Below are 19192 nucleotides of genomic sequence, written 5' to 3'. Positions count from 1 at the left end.
GACAGAGCCGGAGTTTGCAGGTAGGACAAAAAATGTGGGGGAAAAAAACAAAATAGCATGTGCCACTGTCTATAACCTTGTTAGTAAGTAAACCAGAGCTGAGGTGGGTAACAAAACTGTCCAATTTTAAGAATTGCACACACCTCCATGGGCTGGTACAGTAGCTCTGCCAGGCGCAGCTGTTTAGGCTAAGTATGCAATAGAAAATATAGGTTGACTTATACTATCTATGCGACCTGTTTTGCATGTATTTTAAAAGGAGATGAATTATCCTTCCTTTGCTGATCGCTGAGGGAGACTAGATGAAAACATAGATTAAATATTTACCATTTGAACTATTTTAGGTAGATGAGATATAACCCAGCCAAAGTGTTCTGACAGAAATGGTGAGAACGGTCCTAGCCCTCAAATCAGAGTTGCTGCCACAAATGCCAGCAAATTCCCCTTAAGGAGCCCATTTAGCCCTTGTAGCAGAATATAGTATCTAGAATCCACACCCCATCTCATATCGGATGCAGTATTTTTTTAATCCACTACAACTGGTGGAGCACTTAGATAAATATCACAGCTTTCTGTACTGCTCGATAGACCACTGAGATGCTGTAGCCTGAGCAATAAGATACAGCTCTTGCTTGATTTTCATCTATTTATATATTCCAGAGAGCTGACCTGTTTGGTTTTTTTCATATCCCATCTTGCTCATCAAAACTGCACTGTATTTGCAGAGCCAAATTCACCACCTCTGCATCTGTGCAATCATTTAGACCAGAGCAAGACAGTGTAACGGGAAAACCGGGACCACAACCCCAAATTGCAATACTTCGCACTCTCTTTGCAGGGCTATAACTAAACACAGAGGGTGAAATTGTGAAACAGGCCTATTATTATTTCCACTCCAGCCTGTTGCTTCCTTGATATGTAATCCAAGCTCATATTTTACTCAGGTTTGCTCTTCACTGTGAAGGCAATCACTAAGCTGACACGTAGTGACTTACATTTATTTCTCATCCAGCCTTACAGCTCTTGGAGCAAGGAAATTTTCTTCTCCGCCACGATTCCTAACATCCAGTTAGCAGGGATGTGCGTGTTCAGAAAACCCCGTGGCCTGTAAGTTACTGCTGCAAATATGATGGTTTAATTAGTACTTCCACGGGTGAGGCATGCGGAAACAGCTTCAAAAGGTGACGACCTTGCATAGGAGGTGATGTTGGGCATTGACGTCTGTCTGCATCACTGTAAATCAGAGAAATAATTCTGCTGAATCCGTAAGGCTAAACAGATGTAATATAGGTATATCTGCGATCAGAGCCAAGTTCTAGTTCTCTGCTGCCCACCAAGGCTTTCAGCTAGAGGAGCTAGCAATAGTTGCAGGAATTAAGGAAAGAATCTTTGTGTAACTTCCTGAACCCTCATTTCTGTCAGGTACACAACCCAGTGAGTTAAATTGTTTCTGCAACATATCACCAGAAGCCTCCGTCCGCACGGTGTAGTGAAACCCTAATAAAGTCCTGCGTGGGACCAGGATTTCACTCTCATGTTTATCGTTACTCCTTAGTACATTCTTCAGCCAATTACTTGTACTCATAATTGCATTTCTACGTAATCCATTTTGATTCGTTTGTCAAACACAATTTTGAGACATGACATGTCAAATGCTTTAGTAAATTCTAGATGCTTTAAGGTACTTCCTTCCCTTCTTCCACTAATTTAGAATTTAATTAAAAAAGTAATCATTTTTGCTTGGCATGATTTGTTCTTTACATATCCATGTAAGCGATACTATTTGTAAAATTAAATACAACTGTGAACCTTACATAACCCCAAATGTTTCCTCGGAGGAAGCATGACATTTCAGTCAACAGTATTTGTCTCAAGAGTAAAAATACTTTATATCCTGGAAGACCCCCAACGTTATTTCTATTTTTGTGCTTTCCTGGTGCACTGCTATCACACAGCTCATTTTTGAAGCCAAGGAGCAGAATGGCACATCATTATTACATAGTTTTTATGTAGTTTTAGATTTTTACTTGGTATGGCCCAAATATACACAGACCTATACAGAGTGAGATCAGACTTTTATTTTGTCATGAGTGAATGTCTGTTTTATTAAGTTAAATATGACATGCTGGCTGCATCAATCTCTCCCCAGCAGAAAATCTTTTAACTTTATATATACATATATTCGTCCCACAGAATTTTCAATTACTGGTAAGTACAGTTTAAGTGTTGGTACCTGAAGAGTTGTCTGGCCTATAGTCTGTATAGGCTCTATAGGCTGTCTAGTTAAGGAGAAGGATGGGCACCATTAGGAGATGATTTATCCCATCCTGATACACCTGAGATAAATGGGATGAGTGCTTTCTGCAGCTGCCTTTTCTGCACTGCCCACGAGCTCTCCTACATGACTGGCTTCAACCAGGCTCCAACTCTTCACAAGTAGAGAAGTTCTGTGTAAAATTCTTATCGAAGAAAAATAAAAACTATGATACTGATTATCTGAATTGCTCTTTGAAAGCTGCCAAACCTGGAGATGACCTTCAGTACCATGATGCCTTTTGTTTGTCTGAAAGTATCTGCTGAAAATAGAGTCATTATAAAGGCGGATTGGACTCGCCTTGTTGTATCTGTAGAACGTATTATTTTTTCCAGGACCAAACTTTAACACCTTTATTAAGTTTTGTCCTGAAATTTAAACATTAGCAAACAATTTGTCACTGAAGAAATTCTTCATGCATAGTACCTCCAGCTTCTGTCAAAATGACTTACAGTAAACACTAACAGCAATCTTAAAAATCCAAAGAATGAAAAAATACATGTTACTTGTTAGAACTCCTGTATCTTTATAGTGCAGGAGAATAGAATCAATATCATGTAGCAACGGAAGGTCTAGTAAATCATTTCATACATACAGTTCATATTTACTTATAATTATAATTCACAGGAGCACATTCCTGCAATCAAGAGACAGGGATGCACAGCATGAAAAAACATTTAGCACAGAGCAGACTGCATGAATAATTGCCTGTCAGAGTGGCTTATTAAAGGGAAACTACAATATTACAAGACAATTCTTGTATCTGCTTGTCTAATCTAAAGACAGATAGCTATATATATATACTCGAAGAGTTCAAGAAAAAATATTTCTTACTCTGAAGTTGAATTAAAAGTTCTGTTTTTAAAGCATTAAAAGAACAATCAAAATGGGACAATTTTGGTACACACGTAAGCACAGACCTTTCTAAATCGGAAAGTTAATCCTTTGCATTTTAAGGTAGCGGTGGTATTTGCAGGCAGCGAGACGAAGGGGATGGCAGTGTGGCTATGGAAACCATACTCGCTCATGTAAGCAAAGGTACCTGGTGATGGAATCTGCGGTATGCCCTTTAAAACGTCACGGCAGATGTACCTGGTGTACGAGTGCAATCCAAGAAGCCTTCTGGAGTAGGCTGCTGCCTTCCAGGTGGACTCACCAGCAGGCACTTACTGGGACGACTGGAGCCTTGCAAGACATTTTCCTTCTAAATGCTTTACCAGGTTTGGCAGCCTTCCACAAGCGCCTCGTGTCCCAATTCGCCCCCGTCGTTTCACGCAGACCTCCCCAGCGTCAAGACGTGCGCGCAGCCTTTGCGGCAGGTGGGGTAGGTACTCCCTGCCGCTCAAGGAAGGACTGGCTCTGGACACCCGGCGCTTCTACCGGCGGCTCCGCGGAGGCGGGAAGCTCGGTTTCCCGGAAGGACTAATTCTGCTTTATTAGTCTAATTAACGGGTTTCGCTTCCTCCTCTTCGACTAATGCAGAAGTTCTTGGAGAGCAGGGAGATTGAAGTTAAAGAGAATTAAATTTAAAACAAAATGATGGTGGGGGTAGAGTGTAAGGAAAAGTCACTTAAAAAACCCCAACAAGCCAAACCAAAAAAAGGTGTCGCAAATGAATCTGTGGCCTTTGGTGATAATTCAGCTTCAAACATCTATTTCAGCTTTTTAAAAGTGTCTTAGCACTCTTTTTATGCCTTTGAGGTGACTCAGAAGTACACACCCTGCAAGTGGAAGAAAATAATACTTCGTTATTAAAGTGCATTCAGAAATTAATGAAAACATAACATTATAGGCCTTAGGAACAGCACCTGCAGTGTTGTTCAAGCCAGTAATGTTCTGTCAGCCTTGGTTTAATGCTTGTGATTGAGAGCTCTAAAGTCTAAAACCTGTTCACCCAAGAGCCAGTCTAGAGCTAAAGCCCACCAACATCAACGGGAGTCCTTCCATTGATTTCAGAGAGCTTGGACCAAGGCCAGGGTCGAGAGCACAAAGGCAGCTGCTTTAAAAATGCTGCACAAAAATTTCTTACCCTTTCTTCCAATGACTGCTCCGGAGACTTTAAGCCATGTCATGGTCTCTGCCTGGATGCTGAGACTTGTCATAGCAGTGATGGATTTGATAATGGTCATAATCTGGATTTTCCACTGTAAAATACACCAAGTCATTTTATATATAGTAACTCGTCATAAAAATCATCAGATGGAAACATCTCACAGTCATTGAAAGAAAGCTTCACTCCTTTCCAGGTAATACACTTGATAAGGTTTCACTTGAAAAAACTAATAACATTTTTTATAATAATCCAAGAGAATTTACAGCTAATGGTTCTCTCTGAGAACATTCAGACTCCAAGAATATATGGCTTGGTTTAGAAAAATTATTGTCAGTTCTGAATATTATAAAACTGACATAGTTTCCACAAAAGGCTGTAAACAAATTATTGGGACTTTCTGTTCCAGGGAATACATTAAAAACAATCAAAGTAAAAAAGTTAACGTGGCCAGCGAGAAAACTGTCTAGACAAAGCTTCCATTATATGATTTAACAATCCCCTGCAAATGCTGCTTAAAGATAAATTTGGATTCTTGTCCAGAATATTAATACTTTTATTACAGTTTATGGCAATATATGTATTTTATAGGTACATGTACATATTCATACACAGATAGTCAGATGAAGAACATTCAAAATGGTCTAGATAACGGTTTATCAGTATTTCTCAATCAAATAAGTAAATAATCTTTTTCAGGCAGAGGCTTCTGCTGAGGAGGAGGAGGAGGAGGATTTCCTCATTTTCAGACAAGGACTTCTGTGTTTCCATTTCAACCACTGTCTGTGCACGTTTCTGAGTAGTTACTATGGGTGACATAAACAACTTAAGATTATAGAGTGAGGAACAGTGCTCACAACTTTCTATTTCCAAACAGCTCCACATAAATAGTTTGCAAGTTGAAGTTTCGGCATAGCCAGAGCAAGCTCAGGAATACCGAAACCAGCTTTATTGTGTTTGACTCATCTCAGTGCAGTACCCTCATGAAAATAAAAAACTGTCATTCTTCCAGCATGACAGGAGAGGATTTTGAGATGTTTTTCTAAGTCAGACAAAAGGAAGGCCCTGAGAATTAGATCAGCTCTTCTCTTTTTTCTAGGTGTAGCAATGCACCCTTTAACGCTGGGTAGCCGACTGCAGTATAATTGCAAAATAGCTCCACGCTCAACGTGGAAAACTGAACCTGCCTCCCGCTTGAGACTCATGCAAAAGGTAGCCAGTAGCTGTCCTCACTTTTCCAGGATCCTGGTTCTTATGTGATTGGAAGAAAAATGCAGCTAGTTTCAGAAAGGAATATTTATGCCTCCGTAAATTTCAAAATTGCCCTGGTGAACCTGGTCTCAAACTATTTTCTATTTCTCAGCTAACATTTACTGTTAATAGCCAAAGAGGAGACTATATCAGGATTACTAAAAATTTGTGTGCTACTATAGACAAGAAAAAATCGAAGTTAAAATAGTGTGAGCTAGTAACCCTGTGGAGTTTATGTGGATAGAGGAGCTTTAAAAATGCTTCATTTTAAAACTTTCTGACTGTGCCAAAATAGAAAAAACCAAAAACATAAAAAAAACAAACTTGGAAAGAAAGGCTAACATTTCTAGAAGATCAAAAGCAAGTCGTTGAGAAGTGGTTGGCTTGCTACATGTTGCCAGGTGAATAAAAAATACCTCATTTGGAGAAGCTGTTTTGAGCTACTTTAATCAATTGTGAGGTACAAGGTTCAGTGGAAATGTTTTGGTTTTTTCCAAGTGGAACTGGAGCTGTCACACCAACACGGCTGGAAAGTGTGGAGTTACCATCCCACCATCTACTCTGAGAGTGGTTGAACTGTGGACTCTATCCAAAGCCAGGTGAAGCAGCAAAAGCTGTTCTAGAATCATAAAATCGTTTAGGTTGGAAAAGACCTTTAGGATCATCCAATCCAACCATTAACCTAACACTACCAAGTCCACCGCTAAACCAAGTAAGGGGAGAGTCATAATTAATTTCATGTTTCCTGGCTTGGTGGCTGGATCATTTTTTAATGAAAGTAAAAACTAGGAAACACTAAGGTTGGAAAAGACCTCTAAGATCATCAGTGCAACCATCAACCCAACACCCCCATGCCCACTAAACCATGTCCCAAAGTGCCACCTCTGCCCGTTTTTTGAACCCCTCCGGGGATGGGGACTCCCCCACCTCTCTGGGCAGCCTGGTCCAATGCTTGACCCTGGTACGTCTGAGAAAGCCTTTTAAAAGGCTCTTTAGAAAACGAATCCTGCCACCTTTACACTATGGTAGGAAAGCCTGCCAGTCCGTTTGGGGAGAAATACATTTAGAATCCTGGTTCTGGAGGCATGCCAGAAGATAGGCAGAGGGAGAGATAATGGGTATCACTTGCCCCTGGACCGTGACTATCAGTGCTGCACAATTCCCTGCACGCTTGGCAGTAGCTGCCGTTGCAGGCTTTGCCGACTGCTTTAGATCAAGCTGTTGTCAAAAGCGATGTCAGCTCCTTACCCTACATGCAGTCTCCTGGGCATCCTCCCATCCCTTTCTAACTTGTTCTTGTAAGGGCTCAAATGGCTATACAGTTTAGATAAAAAGTCGATAGGATGCTTTTATTTTTTCTTCAAAAATTAACATATTTTTTACACATGCAGGCCATTTCTGTGAATCCTGCCCGGTTCTTTGTTCCCTCGTTGCTTCAAATACTTCGTATTTCAGCAACCAGTTTCTCAAACCTTGTAACAGGTGCTAGTACATCATGTTCTTTCGTTGTCATTTCTCATTGTCATCTCATACCGTTCATCAACAGATGAGAGGGAACATTGTCTGCAGACCGAGGAAATCATAAAATCTAGCCCTGCCCCGGCTAATGTGTCACTTTTGGCCTTAGGAAAGTCACATAATCAAGAGGTGACAGAAGTGGTCAGATATTCTGAGTTTCTCGATTTTTGAATGCCTGGCACATTATAAAAGGTTGGCCTTCGCTCGGCTGCCTCTCAGTTGTAAATGGAGATAAGGACACCTTTCTGTCTCACAAGAGAGAGTTAATATTTGTTCAGTGCTTTCAAAACGTTAAGTGCTACATAAGTGCTAAGCGGTATTAACGGGAATAATGTACGTTTTCATCTCGACCTTGTACTCTTCTATCTGATCATTATCTAGCTTATAAGAAATAACGATTTTACCAGAATATAGTCCCAGAAAATATCCTTCTTCACTCTTCTTTGAAAATAGTCCTAATCTTTATTGTGAGACTTGAACATAATGTGTCAGATTTAAAATCACAGATCTGCCGAAGTTTATAAAGTAAAACAACTGGTCTCCAGGAATGATTCTTCCCTAACTTGTTATATACAGCATTTTGTTTTGCTGGTTATCACTGAGTTTGCCAAAGAGTATGTAAATGCAGTTCATAATCTCATTTTGAGTATAAATATCAAATATATGAAAAATGTACCAGTAAACACTAAACAGAAAAAAACCCACATAAAAACTTACACTGTTGGTTATTTAAAGCTATTGCAGAGGATCAGGTTGCCACTAAACAACAGTAAATTATATGTTAGCTTATATTTTGGAGTCATTCGTACTACCCTTTCCCTTAACTGCTTTGGGCTTGACTGCAAAATTTGTAACGATACGCCTGAGCACTTACTCATGGGTGTGAGTCTGTTGCTCTTAAGCGAGCTGGACTTTAACCCTTACTTAAAGAACTGATGAAAAATGAAGTTTTGTGTGCTCTGGAGTTTACAACATAACACCCACATAAGTGTATCTTGCTCATGTTGCTAAATATTTCAGTTGGAAATAAAAAAGTAAACCTCTATTTGATGAAATTTTGGGCTGCAGTGAAGTCGGATAAACCTGAAATTGCTAACATTATTTCCTCGGTACTCCAGCTGCCTCAGTCCTGCAGGAATAACCATCCTCCCTCAGAAGGGTGACAGCAGGGTAAATACGCTGCTTCGTGACCCTGCAGAGAAAGTTCCCATTAGCAAGGCAACCTTTCTGTCCAGAATTAACTAGTTATTTGCCAACGTCCAAGCTACATACTGTCAATCAAATAAACACGCTACTTAAGGTGATGCCTACGATGCTTTTCACAGAACAAGATATACTATTCATGTAAATGGTATCTGTGCAGAGCACACAGGGATAGAAACCAACCCATCATAAAATCTCACTGCACTTTTTCTCTGCAGAATGTAAAATCTTACACTCTGGCATGATCAGAAAACAGATTTTCCCCTTTTGTAGAAATGAAGCCACTTACATTTATTGTAGCGCTGTAAAACTCATGTAAATTTTATTTATTCAAGAGCACAAGATGAAATACCAGGGTATAAACTGAGCTGTACCTACGACAGTCATATCCTTCCTAAAACACATCACTTTGGAGACCCTTGAGTATTTGTAAAAAGTAACTAGGAGATGTTCACACATTTGCATTTAAACATCAAACCCAGTGAAGATAGCTTCTTCATTGACTTGCAGTATAATATAGTAAGAACAGTCTGAAGTATTTCCAAAGGAACATAACTTATGAAACGATCACTTTCATTACGTACAACCAAGCCCCATTTTTTAGGCTACAACATGAACAGTTTAGTAAAAAAATATTACTTAATAAATTAGTATCTTTGTCTCCTTCCTGAACTTAAAAATAATTAATCGGCCTTTATATTCCTAATAGTCCCATAATCTGTAAATATAACAATTCAGATGCAAGAAGGAAGTAAATGCTGATTAAGGGTCAGGAGAATGGAAGGAGAGGCGCTCTCTTTAACCCATCTGAAAGACACTAAACCAGTGCAATGAACGCAATATATGTGGCGGCTGCTATATAAATTCAAATGTTGCCTTTGAATACTTCTGCTGGCGACTGAAGTCCTGCATCCAGCACACTGGTTACCACAAATGTCATCCTCCTAGAAGAAAAGTTTAAGACACACCCATATATAATCAAAGCGCTTCTGTAAAAGTAAGATTAAAGATTACTGAGCATACTTCAAAAACACATGGGCAAAGCCCGGAAGAGCACAAAACTTCCCTCTAGCTATTGTCAAACTTCAGCCCAGGTGTATAAATGCCACACCTTGGCTGACGGAAGCCAATAGGAAGGTCAAAGGAAATTCAGTTTTGGCTTCTTAATTCTTCCTGAAAATTGTCCACATTCATCTGCAAGAGATCCCCAAGATAATCATACATATATCGGGTATATGCAAGACCAAGGCTGAAGTAGTTTTTGTAACACAAACTCATAATTTTACTTCCATTGTGATTACGAGCATTGCATTGTGAAAAAAACAGTATTTTTAAAAAGCGTCTTCCCATCAGGTATAAAAATCTCTTACTTTGTGTATACCCAAACATGGAACACAGGTAGCCATTCATCTTAGAAATGATCTAGAGCATAGAGGTCATTCACTGCAAATGAAAATCGTACAGTGAAAATAGATTATGAGTATCTGGAATGGAAGCAATAACATTTCCAACAGAATATCTTTAATAGAAATAGAAAAGCAAACCAGTTATTTATTATATGATTTTATAAGTCCTCCACATCACCTCCTGGGAGGAATATTTCCACGAGGAATTTGCATGGTGTGTGTAGAATAACTACTTACATGTTTTGACTGAAAATATTTTATTTACCTACAAGGCCTGACAATGAAAAAAAATTATTACAAAAACCGTGATATTTAACTCAGATAGAACAAACGTTCCCCTTGTGGAGCCATATGCAATAAGTATGAAATATAACTTGATTGCATCTGTACATTTATAGAGTATCTCTTATTTATTGCGAATATATTTCATGCGGGTTAACAGTTCTGTTTCCATACATCCCCTTCAAATGATACTCCTAATCCCTCTGACAAGAATTTCATATACCATTCATGGCCAAATACTGCATTTGGATTTCTTGGAGTTAATGTTACAAAAAGGAATGTTTCTTTGCTCCAAGAGAAGTGCCTCCAATCCAATGTGATACATTAAAAAATAAGGTGAGAATCCAAAGAGTTGACATAATGATGTGATAAAACTTTCAGATTTTATGGAAAGAAGCATTTTTTCAGTTTCCTCTTCATAAATGAAAAACATATATGCACAGTGTGAAGAAACATATTATGCCTAAATATGTAAAATATGTCAGCTTGAATATTTTACAGTTTAATGAAAAATATTTTTCAGGAGGATACTTTATATTGTCTGCCGGAGACAAAGAAAAATCTTTTATTTTCTCAATATTACAGTCCTATCCCATTACCATTTTTTCCCTAGCTGCAAAAAACCAGCACTGGGATATTTATGCACTGTGAAGTATTTTTTACTGGCTACCAAAATTTTAATGGCGTTAGCTCTATTTGCAACATTTTTTCATTAAAATGAAAAACATAGAATCATAGAGCCATCTACGTTGGGAAAGACCTTTAGGATCACCAAGTCCAACCATTAACCTAACACTTCCAACTCCACCACTAAACCAATTAAGGGCAGAGTAATAATTAATTTCATGTTACCTGGCTTGGTGGCTGGATTATTTTTTAACGAAAGTAAAACTAGAATAGAATATAGAATCATAGAACTGTTTAGGTTGGAAAAGACCTTTAAGATCACCCAGTCCAACCATTAACCTAACACTACCAAGTCCACCACTAAACCAATTAAGGGGAGAGTCATAATTAATTTCAAATGAGGGATGTAATAAAATGAATATAGACTCTCATTGGTATCAGTAGGGTTTATATTGGCCAGGGGATTAGTTGTGTTGTTTCTGTTATAGATCATCATCAGACAACAGGACAAACCTCTTTTTCCACTGATGTCAAAATAAATTTTGCTATTGTAATACAGAACATGGATTTAATATGTAGAAGCTGTAATTCATTCTTTAGCTTTCATTTTACTGAATCTGGTACTTCCTGCCTTAGGAGTGTATGCAATCTTAGGTATATGTAATTCCCATTTAGTGGAGATATACATGTAAACTGAGCCTAAGGAGTGCCAATCTATATGAGAATTTAATGTAATCCTTAGTTAACACCTAAAGAAAGGTTGTGAGCCGTCCATTCCTCATGAAGGGAAACATGCTCCTTTAGCCTCCCTCAGAACAGAAACAAATACCACAATTTGAGTTTCAGATTTGAACCTCGAGGCTCAAAAAGGATGGAATATAGCAACAGCTAACTTTATTAGCTAATTACAGCTATCTGCAGGTTTAAATTAACATCAGAGTGCTGCTTTGTACCTCCTAGTCACACTCCGTATCTGCAAAGCTACCACGGTGTTCACGGAAGTGATTCCTGGTTATCAGTAATCGAAATGAAAAGTCACGTCAGGTTCCCTGATTTACAGATTATTACAGTAATAGTCTTAAAAATCTCTAAACCATCTAATGCCCGAGCAGCTTCGGCAGTTTTGCAGCACATATTTAGGAGCACCACAAAAATAACGCGTCAGTTGCATAGAACCGCAAAATACTCATCATTAGAAATAAATACTATTGCTGCACTGCTTTTCCATTTCATTTCTCCTTTCCCTCGCATGGAAAACCAAAGATGACTGTAGGAACAGGGCAAGTACGTCCATTATTTCAGTTAATTCACTTTGATTTATCTTAGAAAAATAAACCTGTTAAATCAAAGAGCTGACTTGTAAGTTGTCTGGTAAGACTCCCATCATTTACCCATTAATGCAGGATAAAGACGATGAGCCATGAAGCTGACTTTGAAAAACTTTTGCTCTTCTCACTCCTGGGCATCATGCATAAAGGTGCACTACTTCGCTCTATCACAGTGGCCTCTGAATTCTGCAGGACAGGAGCAATGAAGTGCAGATTAGTTTGAACGTGTCGGTGGTGACGTGGGAAACAAATGTCAAGGATGGGAAAAGGGAAGGTACATGGAAAGAGGAGTAGACTCCTTCAGATGTTTGTGTACTTGATCTCAAAACCTGACAATAGCGAACGCTGTTGCAGAAACTGGCCCCTGCATTCCTAACGATACAAGAAAGTAAGGCGAGAGAAAAGAGATTCAACCCTGACCTCAAAAGAGGGCCTATTTTCATTCTTAAATTTGTGGTACACGGCTTCTCCTTTGGTGGAGGACTAATCTCAAAAAATGGTAGCCAGTCAGACATTTCACTTCTCTTTATTTCTCAAAGTATTATCTTTCTGCTCTCTGATGACTTTTACACAGTTTATTTTCTTTTTGCTAAAGACTGTTTTTAAAATTTTCTTTTTAAATCATGGTCCTGGGTCTTCCCAAGAGTATGTGGGTTGGGATCAGGAAGCTCATTTCCCTTGCTCGTTCTTTTGTAATCACATATTCCACCTTCTAATTAGCCAGGAGATGTTAACTTTGGACTAGGTTTTTGATTTAGGTTTAGAAATCAGAAGATTTCTAATCTTTATGGCCAAGGAAGGATTTACTCGGAAGGGAAGGAGTGGTCAAGCACTGGAACAGGCTGCCCAGAGAGGTAGGGGAGTCCCCATCCCTGGAAGTGTTCAAAAAATGGGTAGAGGTGGCACTTTGGGACATGGTTTAGTGGGCATGGTGGTGTTGGGTTGATGGTTGGGCTGGTGATCTTAGAGCTCCTTTCCAATCTTAATGATTCCTACTTTTACTTTCATTAAAAAATAATCCAGCCACCAAGCCAGGAAACATGAAATTAATTATGACTCTCCCCTGAATTGGTTTAGTGGTGGACTTGGTAGTGTTAGGTTAATGGTTGGACTGGATGATCTTAAAGGTCTTTTCCAACCTAAACGATTCTCTGATTCTATGGTGTGCTCATCAACACGGCAATACCCAAATGCAGAAAGCCTGCTGCTATACTCTCAAACACCAGCAGAAACCTTGTTTTAGTGCCGCATCTCTGGGAAGGAAGCAGACAGAAATCCTTGAGGGCCAGGTGGCTGGAAAGATGAGAGTGGGAGCTAAAAAACAACCAAGAAACTGGTGATTTCATAGAATCACAGAACGCTTTGGGTGGGCAGGGCCCTTCAGAGCCCCCCCAGCCCAGCCCCTGCAGTGCCAGGGACAGCTTTAACCAGCCCAGGGTGCTCAGAGCCCCGTCCAGCCTGGCCTGGGATGGTTCTGGGGATGGGGCCTCCACCGCCTCTCTGGGCAACCCCTTCCAGTGCCTCACCGCCCTCACTGTAAAACATTTCTTCCTTATGGCCAGTCTAAATCTATTCTTCTGTAGTTTAAACCCATTATTCCAGACTGGGGCCCCTCCCAGTCTGGAAGCTGGAGCTGCCGGGACCTTGGAGCTGCCGTGGCAGCGTGGCAGGGAGGGAAGTCATCCTGGTTTATAAGAGCCGCCTTTGCGTCGGTCAAGACACTTTTCGGCGGGGGGAGGCCAGGCGCACCTGGAACACAGTTACACAATCAGGAAGACTCCCAGGCCGGCACTCCCATCCCGCTTCCCTTTGTGTGGAGCCCGGCCGGGGCCCGGCCGGGTTTTCCTGCCGGTGCGAGGGGCAGGGCGAGGGGGTCGCTCCCCGCCCCGGGCCCTTCCCTGCCCGGGCGGCCGCCGCAGCCCCCGCCGACGGGCGGGCCCCTGAGGCCGCGCCGCCCGCGCTCCTCCCGCCGCCGGCCCCCCGAGGCCGAGCGGGGCCCGGCGCCCCGCAACCCCCCGCCTCCCCCGCCGGCGGGGCGACCGGCCCGGGGAGCCAGGCCGCTGGCTCCGCCCGCACCACATGACTCCGCCGTCGGTAGAAACTTTTCCCGTCCCCCGTTTGGAAAATGGCGGCGTAGGAGCGGGGCTCTCGCATCCCCGCCCGGTCCGGCCGCCCCCGCGGCTCCCCCCAGCGCCATGACCCGCTGGGTTCCCACCAAAAGGGAGGAAAAATACGGCGTAGGTGAGGACCCTCCCGGCCCCGCTCCCCGCCTGTTGCGCCGCGCCTGCCCGCGCCCCCCGCGGGGAGCCCCCAGCCGCGGGCCTTCCCCCCTTCCCCGGCTGCCCGGAGCCGCTCTCCGCCGGCGGCCCCGCTCCCCCCGGCCGCTGCCTGCGGCGGGCCCGGGCCGCGCGTCCCGGGCCGGCAGCGCCCGGCGCCTCCGCGCCTCACGGAGCCTCCTCGGCCGGGCGCGGGGCGCGGGGTGGGCCGGAGCCCCCGGGCCGCAGCCCCCGGGCCGCAGCCCCCGGGCCGGCCGGGCTCGCTGGGCGCGGAGCTGCGGCCGGCGCCGCCCGTCGGGGATTTGCTGAGGGAAAGTTCGGAACTTGGCTGCAGACGCCGGGCAGCCTGCGCCGGAGTTGTCCTCGCTGAAAAAGTTGCCTTTGCTTTTTCTCCTCTCTGTTTTTTCCTCTTCCCGCGGACGCTTTGGCTGACGAGAAGAGGGCTTTGAGTTACTTTGACGCCGGTTTCTCCCCCCCCCGTTCCCTGCTGGCAGCCAGGCGGGATACGCTTCCAGCGCTGGATCCTCGCTGGGAAGCCCACCCGTGCCGTGGTGATGCCCGCCGCTCCCTCATCTCCTGCCCCCCCTTAGGAGAAGGGAGGCTGGAAGGCCGCAAAGGGAAAAGGCTCACCGTTTTGCAGGGAGTGTGATTTTTTTTTTTTTTTCCCCCCCATACAGATGAGGGGTTTCCCGTGCGCACTGCTGCCCCGGGGATCCATTTCGTACTCTGCTTCTTCCGTCCCTCTCAAACAGAGGGGGATTGTTCTCTGCCGGTAGTTCAAACGTCTCCCCGCTAATTAAACGGAACCGAACTCTGGTAGTTTTGGGCAGTTGCGCCGAGAAGGCCTGTCTTGCTATCGAGGATGTTTCATTTTGATCCAGAGGGGTTTTTAGGGGCTATGGAGAAGAAAGCTTTATTGGCATGAGTGGGAGCATTTGTCTCGGGGAAGGAAATAATAAATCTGACTATTCAATGTGGAAATACAAAATTCAGTGTCCACCACAGCTCTTGGACTCTTGGTTGTGAAGAACAACTTGCTCTTCCTACATACCCCTGGCTAAGCCTTGTGTAAACGACGTGAGCAGGAAGAAAGGAGTTTCTGGATCTAAGTAGAGTCCAAGCGAATTTTAGGAATTAGTTTTAAATTCTGCGTGTACATCCCTAGAAAACAAGAGCGTGACGCTTAAATTGCTAGCAAATCCTAGCTCTCCAGTTACACTGTGAGTTAAGCTGTGAGTAATGTCAGCGCTGAGGATGCAGGACAAATGTAAGAAAGCAGAAGTGCGACGGATGGCAGGCGCTCGTTAAGTTTTCCAAATACCTGCTTCGTGGTGTGGGATAGGGTATTTCTGAAAGACTGGGACGACTAAATTGTCACAGAGTGTGCGCTAGTGTTACAAACCAGTGACACTGGAAAGCAAGTTCCTCTTTTGTAGGAACTTGTATCTAATACTGTGGCAGAGGAGATCGCCCCGACCTGGCTTTCTAGGAATTGTCTTGGAAGTGCTTTTGAAAGGGGGAGAGAATAAAAAGTGTGGAGTAAACTTGAGTATTTTAAAATACACTTTATGTGGATATCCAGTGTGGGAAATTGTATGTGGAGTTAAGAGGACTAGACTTAAATGTCATTTAAGGAAAAGGAAAAAAAAAAAAAGTTTCACAGTTTCAAAAAGCACGAGATTATGTGCTCAGTTGGTGCTCAGTTGGTATTTTTTGTTTGTGCCCACTGCTCTGGAGAGTAGTTTGTCATGGTTTTATAATGGGTTTGTTTTTCTACGGTAGTTTCATCTCTTTTTCCTGCAAGTTAGCTGAGCGGGATGATACTCAGCAAAACTAAGGTATTTCTCTGCTGAACTGCAGGGGTGTGAGAGTTGAAAGTAGACGTAGTGTTGCAAGGAGATAAAATTGGATTTAGAGCTAATTGAACGTTGCGATTCACTTGCCCGTGCTATGCTGTGAGACACTGTTTTGGGAGGGATAGCTGCTTTTTGGCGTCACTGGGTTTCCTCCTGAGGAAGATGAATATTCAGTTTGGTTGCATATGTTTTCCACATCTTTGTGGTGTTAAAAAAGGACGCTTCTGTACACTGCCAGACTTCTGGTGGGTTTTTTTTTTTTTTTTTTGCTGCTTGTGAAACTTTCAGGTTGTGGAGAATGGATGTAGCAGTTACATAGTCCCAAACAGAAAGGAAGAAGGCACTGTTAAGGTGAATGTGCTAATAAATGAATATTTTTCTTCCTAACTATTTACCATGGCCAGCCCTGGAGAGTGACAGTGGAACAGAAACATCTGCCTCTTCCCAAATAATTGAACTGTTAATTGATGGGTGTTAATTGGATTGTTAATTGAACTGCCATCTTAGTGATACACGTGTGTAATATACTTAGTGTGTACGCTTTACTAAAGCAGAAAATAACAGGAAGGTAGCTAGTGTTGTGGGTTGTGTTACTGATGTTGCACTTGTGGGAGCTGAGAAATGTGTGTATACGTGTGTGTGTGTGTATATATAGAGATAAGATGTGTATATATAAAAAATGCATGTGTATATGTAATGCCTATATATACTTTTTTCCCCTTCCTCTTGACTAGCGTGTTCCTGTGCACAACTAAGCCTTCTTAATATCTCAAGCCCCAAAGATTTGCTGGCTGCGACGCGGTAGGAATAAATTCTTGCGACACACCCGCGCTGAAGCTGTGGTAGGATACAGGTGTGTTCAGAAACGCTCCTCCTGCTCAACCTGCTCCGCCTTGCGTGGTGGGCTTTGCAGGGGGTGCTGGACGTCCGGCGCGCGTGCGGGCTGAACTTACTGCCTTCAAAGGAGGAGTGCAGTGTGTAGCCATTATCTCGGCAAGCAGTTGTGAGCGTGACTCAGCTCCGCTTCCTGAGAGAATTCAGGGCTCGGCGTGCGGGGCGGTTGGATGAGGGCTGGGTGTGGATATAATGGGATAATACAGTTATTAGATTAACATACGGGGAACCATCCAAAACAGGAAAACAATCAGCTTAATTGAAGTAGCTTTTCTCCACTCCTGATGCTGCGTTATCCTTCTCCTTCGTCTCCCGGAACATTAGAGGCTTTCAGAGAGCCCCAGAAGCTGCTTATGCCTGCTGCGTGCCCTCGATGTCCTGAGCGGCTGTGGAGTGTGGCTGCTCAGTCTCCCATTTCCTGCTTTTAGTGTGATGCAAAAATTGTAATTTTGGTGTTTGTCCTTAACGCCAGTGGAGAGGAGATGTAATGAGCTGCTTTAGGAAGTCTGTGAGCCTGAATAATGCTTCTGAAATAGCATAAAGTGGCTCTAGCAGCTTCCAAATCCTCTTGACTTTACTGTCGTATGACCCTTTTCCTTTGAACTTAAAGCTGCAGTAAAGAGGTAGAACTGACGCTACTACGGTTACCACAAATACCGTACTTAAAATGCCTCTGTCTTCAAAAGTATGTGCAGATACAGAGTAATTAGACCACCACTGTGATAGTTTAATCTGTGGGTGGGTTTTTTGGATTTTTTTTTTTTTTTTTTTTTAATGGGAAATAGAAAAGTAACGCCATGCGTGTCTGTGCGTGGTCAGATGTAGGAGAACTTCCTGGCTACAGGGCTTGTGGTCTCTGAGAGCCTGTTAATTTTCAGGATGCTGACTGTGCTTTCCTCTGCTACTCCTACCGAGTCACTGGAAAACATGGATAGTCGTACCCTTGCCGTGATCAGGAAACCAGGGCGGGCTCTGCCTTGCAGGCAAGGTGCTCCTGCCTTTGGGAGCTTCATAAATGCAAAGCCTGGCTGAAGAAAGGGCTGGTATCCGTACGGGGAGCTGCATTGAGTGTTACCGCTTCAGGACAGCACGTGATGCCTTGGTAGGTTCTTCGTGATGCCGTGCATTAGGTCAAAGATAACGTGTATGTCAAGGACACTCGCATTTTAAAACCAGCCTGTACTTCTGTGACTGTATATGTGCAATTGTTGCGCCTCTGTGGCACATCTAGGTGCGCTCAGGTTTTCCCCTAAGCAGACAGGGTGCTGCAAGTACTTGAGGTGGTATCTGTTCTTCTCAGTCCTTAGCCAGTATCATGCAGGCTGCTCAGATATGCTCTGTACTGTGCAGGGTGTGTGTCTACACGTGCATCAATTAAAAGAAAAAAAAACCAAACAAAACCCAAACAACATCAAGGAAACAAAAAACCCAGCCCACAAACAAAGCCAGTTTTACTGTCACCCACACCAGTTGAGAGTTCCTGTATTTTTGCTTGTTACCGGCAATTTTGTTGCGTGCCACGACAGAGCAAATCATAACTAGCCTGATTTTTGATGCTTTGAAACAGGATGCACTTTAGCCACGTTGCAAGGTTAGGGTATTTTTAGTGCCTCTCTGAGATTGGGATAGCTTTTCAAAAGGCATATATGGTAATATCTTCAAACCAGGAACGCAGAAATATATGTATTTTATTACTAGGGGAGGGCTGTCATGAGTTGGTGGACCAAGTGGTGATACAAAGGTCACAATACATAAGTTTTGCAACTGAGTTGTGCTCTTGTAATAGCTCTTTGAAAGTGGGGACAGGAATTTGGGAAGAGCAGCGCTGTTGAAAGCACAGGAACTGCTACGGCCAAGCACTGCTGCTTCGCTTCTGCTGCTCGAGGGAGGACTGCGGCGGTTTAGGGCAGTCGTAAGGCTTTTGTGGAATCCAGATTTACAGTGCCCGGCTGCGGTGAGTGGTGGTGGCGTGTGGAGACTCACTCTTGTTTACTAAGGGAGTTGGTGTTCTTGTGCTTGCATATTTGTGCCTTAAACTAGGGAAGAAAAGTTTTTTTAGGAAACTGAAAAACACGCATCTTAGCGATGCATCTCAGGAATTTTAGCGCTGCTGTGTTGTGGGTGGGGTTTGGAGCCGTCGGACAGGACAGGACGGTTACCTTTGTACTGTTACTGACAGCAGGACCG

The 19192-nt window shown here is 43.0% G+C and overlaps 1 protein-coding gene across 1 annotated transcript in view; it reads left to right on the top strand.

Annotated features, from left to right (window-relative positions):
* Positions 1-14013: 14013 nt before the first annotated feature.
* DOCK1 (dedicator of cytokinesis 1) overlaps positions 14014-19192 on the top strand; it is a gene marked incomplete at its 5' end in the record, with an annotated part of 331885 nt that continues 326706 nt past the window's right edge. Inside the window, 2 exon segments of the mRNA XM_075717891.1 lie at positions 14014-14110; positions 14113-14220. Of these exon segments, the coding sequence (XP_075574006.1) occupies positions 14014-14110; positions 14113-14220 (205 nt within the window).

Source organism: Pelecanus crispus, chromosome 10, assembly GCF_030463565.1.
Source record: "Pelecanus crispus isolate bPelCri1 chromosome 10, bPelCri1.pri, whole genome shotgun sequence".
Lineage (NCBI taxonomy): Eukaryota > Metazoa > Chordata > Aves > Pelecaniformes > Pelecanidae > Pelecanus > Pelecanus crispus.
This window is presented reverse-complemented; position numbering and strand designations above follow the sequence as displayed.